At 38.8% G+C, this 13,475-nt stretch overlaps 1 protein-coding gene across 5 annotated transcripts in view; it reads right to left on the bottom strand.

Annotated features, from left to right (window-relative positions):
* The window catches only part of PRKG2 (protein kinase cGMP-dependent 2), a 100,617-nt gene that overhangs the window by 3,609 nt on the left and 83,533 nt on the right, over window positions 1–13,475 (bottom strand). For all 5 annotated transcript variants that reach the window (XM_070505535.1, XM_044766716.2, XM_070505533.1 and 2 more), the window contains 3 exons: window positions 9,662–9,784; window positions 8,688–8,750; window positions 1,925–1,991 (listed from right to left, as the gene is read on the bottom strand). In XM_070505535.1, the coding sequence (XP_070361636.1) occupies window positions 1,925–1,991; window positions 8,688–8,750; window positions 9,662–9,784 (253 nt within the window). The remainder of the gene's footprint in view (window positions 1–1,924; window positions 1,992–8,687; window positions 8,751–9,661; window positions 9,785–13,475) is intronic.

The following is a 13,475-nucleotide window of genomic DNA, read 5'->3' as shown; positions in this document are numbered from 1 at the left end:
ATTAAACTATTTTGTGAATCAGGTGCTTTCCAGTTCTTTGCTTTGAAACAAATTTAAGAAGTATCTAATTGAATTATCAGCTGATACATCATTAAAAATACTATTTATGACAGATCATAATGTGTTTTTTGGGAGGGTGAGGAGATCACTCAGAAGGCATTCAAAGTGACATTGCTATTATAAAATCCTCACTTCCATTTACTTATCTATGTGAAAACTACTCTTAGCACTTTCATCTATAAAATTTTCAACAGGAATAGAATTGATGTAGAGAATGATCCCTTTTTTGGAGGGGCGGAGGTGAGGAAGAGTGTCGCTGAGCTAACATCTGTGCCCATCTTCCTCCATTTTGTGTGGGATGTGCCACAGCACGGCCAGATGAGTGGTGTGCAGGTCTGCGCCCGGGATCCAAGCCTGCAAACCACAGGCTGCCAAAGCAGAGCACGCAATCCCAACCACCATGCCACCAGGCTGGCCCCTGATCCCATTCTTTTAATAAACAGCATATATCCACAGGTACATTAAATAATTTCTTTTCAAAAAATATTCATTTAATAATTACTCGAAAATTTTGTAATATATTTATGTTGTTTGATACCACATGCTATAAAAATGTAATTATAATTGAATCCAGAAGACATATTTGTGTTGTCACAGAAACTTCTGCTGTCACAACAATTTTACAGTTCATAAAACCATAACTGAAGGCACCTAAAGAATTATCAATTCAGGGCTGGCCCGGTGGTGTAGGGGTTAAGTTCACATGCTCCACTTCAATGGCCCAGGGTTTGCTGGTTCGGATCCCAGGCACAGACCTATGTACCACTTATCAAGCCACAGTGTGGCAGGTGTCCCACATATAAAATAGAGGAAGGTAGGAACAGACGTTAGCTCAGGGCCAATCTTCCTCAGCAAAAGGAGGAGGATTGGCAACAGATGTTAGCTCAGGGCTAATCTCTCTCAAAAAAAAAAAAAATTATCAATTAAAGATTGCCAAGCATAAAATTATTCTACATTAGAATGAAATTTTGCAGGGAAAATGGAATAGAAACATGGAAATATGAATTCAGAGAGAAAAAGGAATGATGTAATAATTCTCTCTGTATTTTTTAAATAGCTGATGAGTATCAAATCTTAACAGTATTTAGATTACATTGGACATATTTAAAGGAGTGAAGTAACAGTAATGTTTTACTTTAAAACGTCAATATTTACAACATACTAGAAATTACATTCTACACAATGATTTAAATGTATGATGAAAAAATTCAGATGTCATTCTAAAAAGGTACAAGGGGAGACACAGATCTCCAAAATTCCTCTAGAAAGAACACAGCATAAAGTCTGTAGGGTGTTGACCTAGATCATTCTTGAGTCATTGGCTCCCCAAGTTAGGAAACGTCCTACTTTCTCTGGAGCTGGGCTGTCCGACCAGCAACATGTGGTGAGTGAGCACTTGAAATGCGGCTAGCCCAAACTGAGATGTGCTGAAAGTTTAAAATCCACTTGGGATTTTGAAAGCTTAGTATGAAAAAATAAATGTAACATCTCATTAATATTTTACGTTGATTAGATATTGAAATGATAATATTTTGGACATACTATGATAATTGCACCTTTTTAATGTGGTTACTAGAAAATTTAAAATTACCTATAAGGTTCATATTACATTTCCAGAGCCCTCTGCCAGCCTGACTAACGCTGATTACTTGGGGACTATGTAGTTGGTTCCTGAGAGCTGAGTTAATGCCCAGCAAATAGGTAATACTATTTAGTCCTTATAATCACAATTGCTATGACATTTTAACTTAATTTTTAGAAACTATTTAAAAAATCTAAAATCTGTTATACACACGCCTCTAAAATTTATTTACAAAAACAAATATCTACAAAAGAATCAAGAGTAATATGGTAGGTACCATACCTCTCTTTGTAAGGGTGATGGAAGGTTCCGTGCTTTCAGTCCCTCCCAATTGAAACCATTCAACCACCTGAGAAATGAGAAAAGTACAGAGGACTATTACTTGTCTGATAAACTATTTGCAAGTCAAGTATTTGTCAATCCATTTTGTTGCCTGCTCCCTGCCTGCAACAGGGCAGCTGCAAGTAGTCGGAGAAAAACACTCAACCGTGCTGGTCGTCTGGTCTCACATTAAAGTCATGCCCATGAACTCCAAGGGGCCCTTAATGCTGCCCAGCAATCAGTCTAGATTTCCCTGTCCCACTCACTGTCACACTCCCTTAGACTCCTAATTCATACTTTGTCCTCTCTCCTCAAACTTCCAGAACCTCTCCCTACCCTCACTCCCAAATGATGACCTGGCTTCCTTTTTCACAGAGAGAACTGAAGCAAAAAAGAGAACTTCCACAACCTTGCACCAGCGTACTTGCCTACCCACCTACATCTGTGTGTTCCCTTCTCTCCTGTACTATGAACTAACTGCCTTTGCTTCTAGCTAAGGTCTGCTTCTCTCCTGTGTACTCCATCCCACATATCCTTCTCTATTCAAAGTCACGCTCCTGCAGTTCTCCTCCTCCTGAATCTTCAACATCTTCCCTGCTGGATCACTCCCATCAGCAGGGAGACATTTTATTTCTTCCAAACACAAAACATCCTCCATTGAGCTGTGCTCCCTTCCAATTCTCACTCAACTCTCACTCCATTTCTCTCCTTCCATTGGGGGAAAACTCCTTGAGTTATCTAAAGCACTCTATCTACTCATTTTCTCCTGACCACACTATAATCAGGTTTCACCCTCTCTGCTCCATTGAATGGCCTCAATTCTCAGTTTCATCTTATTTGACCTACATAGCATTTGCCACAGTTCATCAATCACGCTTCCTGAAATCCTTCTTCACTTGGCTTTGAGGACATGCTATTGTCCCAGTTTTCTTCCTATTTTCTTGGTTGCTTTCCCTCATTTTCCACTGCTTTTTCCATAGGAAGTTGGTGTCCTCCAGGGCTCAGTCCTTTGACGTCTTCTTTTTTTACCTACTCTCACTTCCTGGGTAATCTCATTTAGTCTTGTGGCTTTAAGCATTTATATCCTGATTACTCCCACGTTTCTGTTTCCAACCAAGATCTCCCCATTGATTTACAGGCTAATATCTACAACCGCTATTTGTCTCCCTACTGGATGTCTAACATGCATGTCTAACACGCATGTATCATGTAGTATGTATCATGTCCACAGTGGAGCTCCAAATTTTCCCCAAAATACTTGCCTCAACTCTTCCAGTTGCTCAAACCAAAGACACCTTGGATTTATCCTTTCTCTCACATCCTACCTCAGTAAGCAAATCCTGTCAGTACCACCTTCAAAATATATCTGTATTCAGAATCTGACAAATTCTCAACAACTTCACTCCACCTGCATGGGCCAAGCCACAATTATTCCTTGCCTGTATTATTACAATAACCTCCCAATGGGTCCTCTTGCTCTTCTTCGTGGGAAACAACCCAGGAGCAAGAGTGATCATTTAAAACCTAAGTGAGCTCGCATCACTCCTCTGTACAAAACTATTCAATGCTTCCCATTTCACTCAGTGTAAAAGGCAAACTCTTTACTATATAACCCATAAGGCCTTACAAAACCATCCTTACCCCCTCCACACTTCTCCCACTTGACCACTCTCCTACTTTGCTCTTAATCTCACTCTTGCTTAGTCATCTCCTCGCCACTTCTCCAACAAGCCACAGATGCTCCCACTTCAAGACCTTTGCACTCTGGCCCTCTGGGTGGATTGTTCTTTCGCGGGATTTCCACAGGGTTTGTTCTCTCAACACCTTCAGGTCTTTTCTCAAATCTCTTCTTCTTAATGAGGGCTTCTTTGGTCATCCAATCAACATTGTACCACCCCCTCCATACTTCCACTCTTCTTTCCCTGCTTAATTTTTTCTCCTTAAGACTATTGCTATCTAATTATCCAGTGTATACTTATTTAAGTGTCTTGTTTATTTTCCATCTTCCCCACAAGAATGCAAGCTCCCTGAGGACAGGGATTTTCATCTGCTTCCTCTCCTTCTGTGTCCCTAACACTTGGAGCAGTACTTGACACAGAACAGGGGTTCAATAAACATCTGTTGAACAACTGGATGACTCCACCAGAGAACATGCTTACAGAGGACCTCTTACTCTCACGTCTATAATGTCACACTACCATGGTGGAGATAAGGATCTAAAAAGTACCAAGGGTTTTAAAAAGTATTCTACAGCAATCTGTGAAAATATGGGATTAAGCTGATGGCCAGCTAAAGTTCTTTCACTTATTGCTTCCGTATCATTAATCTAAAAGGGTTGATCTGGTCTTTACGATACATGTCAAGCTTGGTGGGCTAGTAATATAACAGCAAAAGTAAGGAGGCCTTTCTTTTTTCAGACACAAACAATGTACTCTGTCTCTCAGGATCTTATAAGTAACATGGAACAATATTGTTCTGTATCCACTGATCTCTTCTGTTAGGTCACCAAGGTCAGGTCAGCCAGGCAACAAAAATTTGTACAAAGTCAATTTGGGCCCAGGCATCAATGAAATAAAGACTCTGCTCCTACGATGTTTTTATTTTGGTGGAAGGTAAGAAACAAAAACAAGTAAACAATAGAAATACTTAAACAAATTTCAGATACTAGTAAGTACTAGGAAGATAAAAGAGAATAAAGTGGTAGATGACGACTGGGATGGGGATGGGTTAGGAGAGGCTGCTTTTAGCTGGGGTGGTCTTTGAAGAAGTGATATCTGAATTAAGGCCAGAATGAAGAGAAGGGGGAAGCCATGGGAAGATCTCTGGCAAGTGATTTCCAAATGGAAGGAAGTGATGGGAATGAGCTGAAGTTTGGTGAATGCAGGGAAAACTAGGGGAAAAAAAAAGTGTCTGAGAAATGTCCAGAGACCAGATCATGTAGGACATTGTAGGACACAGTAAGGAATCAGGATTTTACGCAAAATGGGAAGCAATGAGAAAGTTCTAAGGAAATGATGCAGTCTAGATATGTTTTCCAAAGATAATCCTGGCTGATATGTGGAGAATGACCACAATGGTCTGTGATCGGGCAGGATGGTGGTGGGAGGTGTGAGACTGAAGACTGGGAGACTTTTAGGGGGCTGTCACATTCCTCTGCCCATCAGCCATACCAGAAGCGACGCTCTTCCACCCTTCTCAATCCCTCCCACCCTTGGAGTTCGTTTTGGTTCAGTCCTTGACTGGGTTTCCCACTCCAAGTCTAAACTTAGCAAGCGAGACAGTACTGAAAACAGAGAGGGCAGGCTCTGGTACATTCCATTTCAGACGTCATTCTTAACCCAGAGTGCCATTTTGGGATAAGCTGCCGAGACTCTAAATCAAAGAGTGAGAGTCAGACAGCAACCTCAGCTGTACGGCTTCCCCTGTCCTAGCTACGAAACCACAGGAGTCCTCTTCTTGACCCACCCATCAGCTTCTTTGCATGACTGAAGCTCCATTTTTAGGGATTTCTAGGTACACAGTTCTGTGGATTCTTTTCTTTGGCCACCAAATACTGCCACAATTCCTTTTAACATATTTTATAATGCTCTCTATCCAGAAGCTACTCTATAAATATTAATAAAAATCATTACTGTTACTCTACTGAATCAAAGAGCCTATGCATTTCTTGCTGAGTACTTGTTACAATTTGACTTACGGCAATATTTACTCAACATGAGTGGCTATTCACTTAACACTTGGCCTTTTGACATTAACCACATTTTAAGTAATGCAAGTGCCAGCATGCACTCGTGTGTGAAAAATATTCACCAAAGAATTATTAGCAGCAACAGCACATAAATTGCTTCTTCATTTTTAGAAGACTTGTAGAAGCTATTCTTGAAAGTAATTTTAGGGACTAGAAATATTAAAGGTAACATTAAGACACTTGAAACAAATTGCTCCTCTACCTAGCAGGAAAGATTTAATTGTTCCCTACAAATATATTATACCTCTTTTCAGACAGGAGTTGGGAGATATGACTGCTGCCTGGTTTGTAAGTTAGCTCATAAATAGGGGAGGGAAGAACTCTATTTTTAGGAAAGATGATTCAACACAGACTGGATACACATATAACAATATGCCATGTTTCACTGTATTGTTTTTACATACAAAGTTAAAATGAACAGTCCTCTAAAAAAAAAAAAAATCACAGTTTTACTTTAGGGAAGAGTGGGAAAATCTGATGGCAAATTTTAGAAAGAATTGTTTTTTTAATTCCAAGAATATACTGGGTAGAGAAGCTATATACCTTGGAGACTTGTGGAGGGTTTTAGAACATTCCTATTTGAAGGCAGAGAGATATCTACCTTTCAGGCACTTCTGCCCAAGCTTTATATCTTAAAAAGCACTACAAAAATAGGGTGAATAATGTTTTTAAGCTTCCAGGGCTCCCGAGAAGGCACTGTGTAAATCTGCTACCGCTTATTAGCGGACTCTACCCTACACACTGCACTCCGACTCCACAGTTACTCGGCAAAGAACACCCTGCCTTGTAAGAAGAGTGGGTGAGTTAATTCCTACAGGGATGGAAACTCAAAATTCTTCGTTACCAGGCCGAGGTGAGAAAATCCTTTAGTATTAATTTGCATGAGCATCCAACTGCACTTTGACAGCTCCATTTAAATGAGCCTCAGGTAAACGAGAAGTAAAAGATAAAACTGGAGCCTGTTAACAATGGCATCGCTTCAATTTCCCAACTACCTCAGAGCAAAACATGAAGATGCTTCTTTAATGAGGGAAAGGAGGAAAACATATTGGAAGAATGACTTTAATTGACAGGACACTTGTTTGTTCAATATGAATGGGTGTGTTTATGTGTCATTTTATAATGAGAAAAGAAACTGTGATAACAGCACATAGGAAGAAAGATAAATTGGAATCTAAGACAAATAATGAGCTTTACACTGAAGGCAATTCAAAGGATGACACAGAACAAAACAATAAGCATTTTGATGTCTATAAAATCGACAGATGTGTCTGTCTGTCTCTATGACTCCCTCCCTTCCTAATACACCCCAAGGCAGAGCCCATATGAATTTACAATGCTGAATACATGGCTTTATTTCAAGTAAGTTCATGAATAGATAGAGCAGGGTTGGCAGCTTGGGGATTCTTCTTTTGAAGCTGCACTGCTACTGTTGAGAAAAATGAATAGCGTTTCTATTGAGCAGCATCTCTCCCTTTATTTTCACACTGTGTTGATGTGCCCCTAATTCTTCAGTAAAAATATCCAGAAAGGAATGAAGTATAGAGAAGTGTTTTCATGTCTGAAAGTAAACATCAGTGTGTTCGAAGGTTTTCAATAATGAAATTCTCAAATTTATTTTTTTGTATTATCAATGGTACTATCAATAGGTAAGATTTCATATTTGTGAATCATAAGCAAAATTAAAACATCTTGAGGATTGCAGGATTTAGCTAGGCATAGATTTAAAAAAAAATCTTGAAGGCTTGAACTTCCACATATGTCACCAAGTCAGAGAGGATATCTTATGGAACTTATCAATGGTTCTGAAGGCCAGCTTTGGAAATTCACAGAACTGAAAATGTGCATGTTAGATTACCATGTAAGGATAAAAGATTGTTTGAGGTTTTGGGCAAATCAATGTACTTTACCCAAAAAGTAAAATACAACATGAGGTTTCAAAATTTGGAGAGCTAGTCAAAGGAAAATTGTATTTAAAAGAAAGATATAATATTAATTAAAAGTGGAGTAGAGGGGGCCTGCCTCGTGGCAGAGTCATTAAAGTTTCACATGCTCCGCTTTGGCAACCTGGGTTCACGGGTTCGGATCCCAGTTGTGGACCTGCTCCACTCATCACCCCTGCTGTGGTGGTGTCCCACATGCAAAGTAGAGGAAAGATTGGCACAGATTTTAGCTCAGGGCTAACCTTCCTCAAGCAAAAACAGAGGAGAATTGGCAATGGATGCTAGCTCAGGACGAATCTTTCTCACAAAAAAACTCAAAAACAAACCAGAAAAAACTGGGATAGAAATCTATTTAACAGTTGATTTAGGGCCAGCCCGTGGCTGAGTGGTTAAGTTCGTGCGCTCCACTTCGGTGGCCCAGGGTTTTGCAGTTTCAGATCCTGGGCGCGGATACGGCAACTCTCATTAGGCCATGCTGACGCAGCGTCCCACATGCCACAACTAGAAGGACCCACAACTAAAAACTATATACAACTACGTACTGGGGGGATTTGGGGAGAAAGAGCAGAAAAACAAAAAAAGAAGATTGGCAACTGGCCAATCTTTAAAAAAAACAAACAGGTGATTTAGCTGACCCATCCTCTTGAATACTGACAACAATGACTGTATCCTACTTTAATTAGAAGCCAAATGTCAAAATTAGAACTTAATTCCTCTATAGAATCCAAGTTGATATGAAAAACAATAATAAGCATAGCAGTGGATAAAAGGCTATGTTGCTATAACTTGAAGATGTGATTTTGTAACTTGTTTTATATCTTCATCTATTCTTGATATGAATTTCCAGCATTACAGAAATCACTTTGAGGTTGATTATTGTACCCACATCTAGTAAAACACAAATTAAAAATAAAACACCAAAAAGGAAAAATTGAGCATCTGTAAAGGGACCCTTGTGGCCTACTGAGGGAACCATCAAGATTACCACATTTTTCTAAAAATTGCTATATTTTCTGGGCAGGGAACTACGTACCTGTGTCTCTTAATGTCATTGATTCCATTCTTCAGATTTCCCAGTCTTTCTGTTGGATTTTGCCTAAAATAAAATTTTTTTAAAAGGCAATTTATAATAATTATGCTTTGAATTAAAATTTAACATTTTTTCTTTATTTGTTCATTCATTTACTTAACAATATTTATAGAGCAGGCATCTGAGTATAGGGAGATGAAAAACACATGCCCCTCTCTGGGGGAGCCACAGTCAAATCAGAGAGAGAGATATATCCCAGCTTTCTGAATAAATGCTTAAAACAACAAGAGGGTGCTATCTTAACAACTCTGCTGAGAAAACCCAGGAAAACTTTAGAAAATCATTGACATCTGAGCTGGAGTCTTAGAAGCATGCAGAAATTTCTGTGGCAACTCAAAGCTAGGTGTCACGTTCTAAATTTATTAAATTTTAATGCTTTAATAAAAGTTCAAATATGCAAAAAAAATGATAAAGTGAAGTTTAAACAAAAATTCTAGAAGTCTTCTGTTCTCCAATGAATTATTTTTAATGTAAGTAGAAACTGAGAGTGTTGAGAACAAAGCCAGAGGGGTATTTTTTTTTAAAAGGAAGCTTGAAAGAGGGCATATATATAGTAACACTTTTCCATCATCACTGATTTTTCTCTCAAAATAGGGTTGTAAATTAATTACTCCTTTATTAAATTAAGGTTTGGGGTTCTATTTTGCTCTGTTACAGATAAAGATGCTCCCTAAAGATAACCTGAAAAATCTGGATCTCTTCTAAACTAGAAGTAAGTACTGTGATTCGATAACATGAAGTAAACTCAAATTCCCAGCACAGATGCAAAACAGAAAATGACTTTCTTTAAATATAATTTAACTACGTGGGACAGTACCAAAAGTAAACATATATCTAATTTAAAAATGTGTGGAAACAGAAATTAGAAGCCTTCACACTTTCCCCAAGAACAAGGAATTTTTAATTGTCATTCTCACCTGCAAAGCCTCCGAATCAAATCTTCAGGTCGTCTTGTTATTTTTCTGGGAAAATCCATTTTCTCAATTCCTTTGAGAATCAAATTGTAGGTCATCATTTGGTCAATCCCAGAAAAGGGCGGGCTAGAGAAAAGCCAAAATAAGACATTGGGACCAGCGCCTGAGACACATTTACAACAAAGTTTCTCCTTGTTTTCTCTCCCTTTTTCTTCCCATCCCCCCATTAGTTGTTTTATAACAAATCTAGATATATGCTAGAAAATAATTTCATTAATTTCACATCACTTAACAAAACTACACACACACATACACATACAGATAATTTGTCAAGTGGTGATAATCACTAAAAAGAAAAATAAAGGAGGAGACAGAGAGTGACAGAGAGGTGTGATTTTTTTCGACACGGTGGACAGGAAAAGCCTCTCTCATAAGTTGACAATTGAGCAGAGGCATGAATGAAGAGACAGAGTAAATGAGCCACATGGTTTTCTATAGGCAAAGGATTCCAAGACAGCAAGTACAAAGACCATGAGTCAGGAGTAGGCATAGGCTGTTTCTGGAACACTGAGGAGGGCAGTGTTTCTGGAATGAGTAGGCAGGAGAGGGGTATCAGAGATAAGGGCAACATCATATAATCTAGTGGGCTATGGTAAGGACCTGGGAATATGTTATGAGTCCGATGATCTAATTTACAGCAGGCAGAGTAAGCTTTCTTTAAATGTGTGGATAAACTGTGATGGTGCTAGTGATCAGGGAAGGAAGGCCTGGTGTCCCGGACTAGTGGGGAAGGTGGTGAGATGTGGCTGGATTTCAGATCTGTTTAGACGGTACAGCCAACAGGATTTGTTAATGGGGTGTGTGGGAGAAAGAAAGGATTCAAAAATGATGCTAAAGTGTTTTGACCTATAGAATGAGGCTATCATTTACTAAGAGAAGAAAGACTGGGGTGGGGGTGGGAGTGGAAGTGCAGGGGTGCAGAGCAGGTTATGAAGAAGAGACTCGAGAGTTATGTTTTGAACATCCAAAGAGAGATGCTAAGCAGACAGTTGAATTTATGAGTCCGTCATTCAGGGAAGAGGTTAGGGACGGAGGTATGATTCTAGGGAATCATCAGACAGTACTATGGCCATGGGACTCGAGGATATCATCCAAGGAGTGAGTAGATAGAAAAAGAGGTCAAGGACTGAAGTGGCCTAATGCTGAGAGGTAGGGACAATGAGAAAGATCCAACAATGGAGACTGAGAAGGGGCCACCAGTGTGGGAAAAGGACTGAGAAACAGAGAGGTCCTAGAAGCCATGTGAAGAGAGTATGTCATGGAAAGTGTTGCTAAGATGAGCAGGAAAGTAAGAAAGCATTGGGAATTGACCATTGCATTTGGAATACATTTTAATGTGTATACTTTGCTTTTAAAACATTTTAATAATCTATTCTATTGTTTCATTTAATTTTTTTTTTGAAGATTTTATTATTTTCCTTTTTCTCTCCAAAGCCCCCCGGTACATAGTTGTATATTCTTCGTTGTGGGTCCTTCTAGTTGTGGCATGTGGGATGCCGCCTCAGCGTGGTTTGATGAGCAGTGCCATGTCCGCGCCCAGGGTTCAAACCACCGAAACACTGGGCCGCCTGCAGCGGAGCGCGCGAACTTAACCACTCGGCCAGGGGGCCGGCCCCCTGTTTCATTTAATTTTTGAAAATTAAAGAAGACTTTCATGAATTACTCTGCTGTATCTTGGTCATGCTTCAGACGAGACCTTTTGATTCTGAGAGTTTCACTCTTGGTAATAAACTTGAAACAAGGTCAGTACACCAACTTCTCAATAATGTAGGTTTCACTTGTAAAGAAAATGAGGCAGGAAACAAAAACCACTGCTATATTTTCAAATTTATATTTATATAAATTTATATATTTACAACCATGTTGTGTTTTGGGTTTTTTAAGTTCTTTTCTCATTTACTCCTGACTCTCATCATTTAAAATTTACTTTTCTCATGCTCTACCCTGAAAACCTTTACAAACACAATTTCTTACCCTCTCCGACAGCTCAAGGTCACCTTAGCAACTCCAAGTTATTGGTTTTTTTCCCCCTCTTCCTTATTCTCTCACTTTTTTTCCCTACTCTTTGAAACAACTGATTCCAGCTGATAAAGACTGAGACGTACATTCCCCAGTTACCCACAGGAACCACCAGGCATCTCTTAGAAAGGCAGCTGACAAACTTCTCAGGGAGGAGGAAACAAATTCTCAAACTAGAATTCGTGTGTCTCAAGACCTTAAGCATTTCTCTCTGAATGACGGTCTGGAAATTTTTCTCCTCTTTACTTAAAATCTTAAGCAATGAATATTTGAAAATGATTACAGATAATATAAAATAATCTTTCATATCTGCTTGCTCCATGTATGTGGACAAGGAAGTAAAATGTAGCCACAGGTAACCTAACACTGAAATTTGTAGTGTAAAAAATTCAAGAAGTTCTATGAAACTCTCTTCTTGTAAAGTATGTGTTGAGACTTCAACCCCATCAATGGGTTCATTCCAGTATTTCTTATGCCATTCCATATGCAAATCCTCCCTTAAATTAAGAGTGAGAATATTTGGTTATAAAGGTTTATCGGTTAGTGAGAAATGGAGGTAGAAAACTGGAAGGAAAACTGATCTAAATCCTGTGTGTGTGTCCATGCATTTTATTAAAAACATATATATCCAGGGCACTTGTGTAAAATGGAAAGTGTGTCACATTTAGAGTCAGAACACCTGGGATCAAATTTCTGATCTTAGGCAGATAGCTCTCGGACCTGGTTTTCTAATCTTCTAATCTATAAAATTTAAATCATAAAATAATAATACAAATTCCTGCTTTAACTTTCACACGTTTGTAAATTCTAAACTAGAAAATACACATGTATGTGCTTTGTAAACTGTAAAGAGCTTTACAAATGTGAGGTAATGTTATATACAGCCTACAAATGTGTGTGCACGTGTGGATATGTGTGTCTGTGCATGTGTGTACTGGTGACGAATATTTGGGATCTTGAATTCATGAATACAGCCCTTTAATCTCTTCAGGAATGACAGTTCAACTGCTAAAACTCCTGTTGTGTCTTGTCTCTGTTCATTAGCACCTTTAGAAAGCAGTTGACAAGGGGATTAAAATTTAAATCCAGCAATGTTGCTTTCTCTTAGCATTTCTTTCTCTCTCTCTCTTTTTTTTTGGTGAGGAAGATTGGCCCTGAGCTAACATTTGTTGCCAATTTTCCTCTTTTTGCTTGAGGAAGACTGTCGCTGAGCTAACATCTGTGCCAATTTTTCTCTATTTTGTATGTGAGGTGCCACCAAAGCATGGCTTGATGAATGGTGTGTAGGTCCACACCCAGGATCCGAACCCATGAACCCCAGGCCGCTGAAGTGGAGCAAGTGAACTTAACCATTATGCTACCGGGCTGGTCCTCTCTTAGCTTTTCTGGTTAATGATTTATTGAGGAGATGGAAGAACATGACTAAATTTAGTTTAATTGATCAATGGATTTAATGATTGCTATTTTCTCAATTACAAAAAATACATACAGGAGGAAATAATAGCCCACAACTTCAATTCCTTTTCTTTTTCTTATGATGGATTACCAAAATATTCACACACTTAATATGCTATCTGCAATAACAGGCCTTGCCATTTTAGGTAAACCACAGCTATTCTGTCCTTTCCAACACCTTCCTGAATCTTTTCTCCTGTTATAAACTAGCAAGCATGCTATGTGAAATAATGTAAAAAGGAAAAGGCATCATACTTAATCAAAAACATTTCCAAAATTTTAA

Source organism: Equus asinus, chromosome 3, assembly GCF_041296235.1.
Source record: "Equus asinus isolate D_3611 breed Donkey chromosome 3, EquAss-T2T_v2, whole genome shotgun sequence".
Taxonomy (NCBI): domain Eukaryota; kingdom Metazoa; phylum Chordata; class Mammalia; order Perissodactyla; family Equidae; genus Equus; species Equus asinus.
The sequence above is the reverse complement of the archived record's forward strand: the minus strand, read 5'-3'. Positions and strand labels throughout refer to the sequence as shown.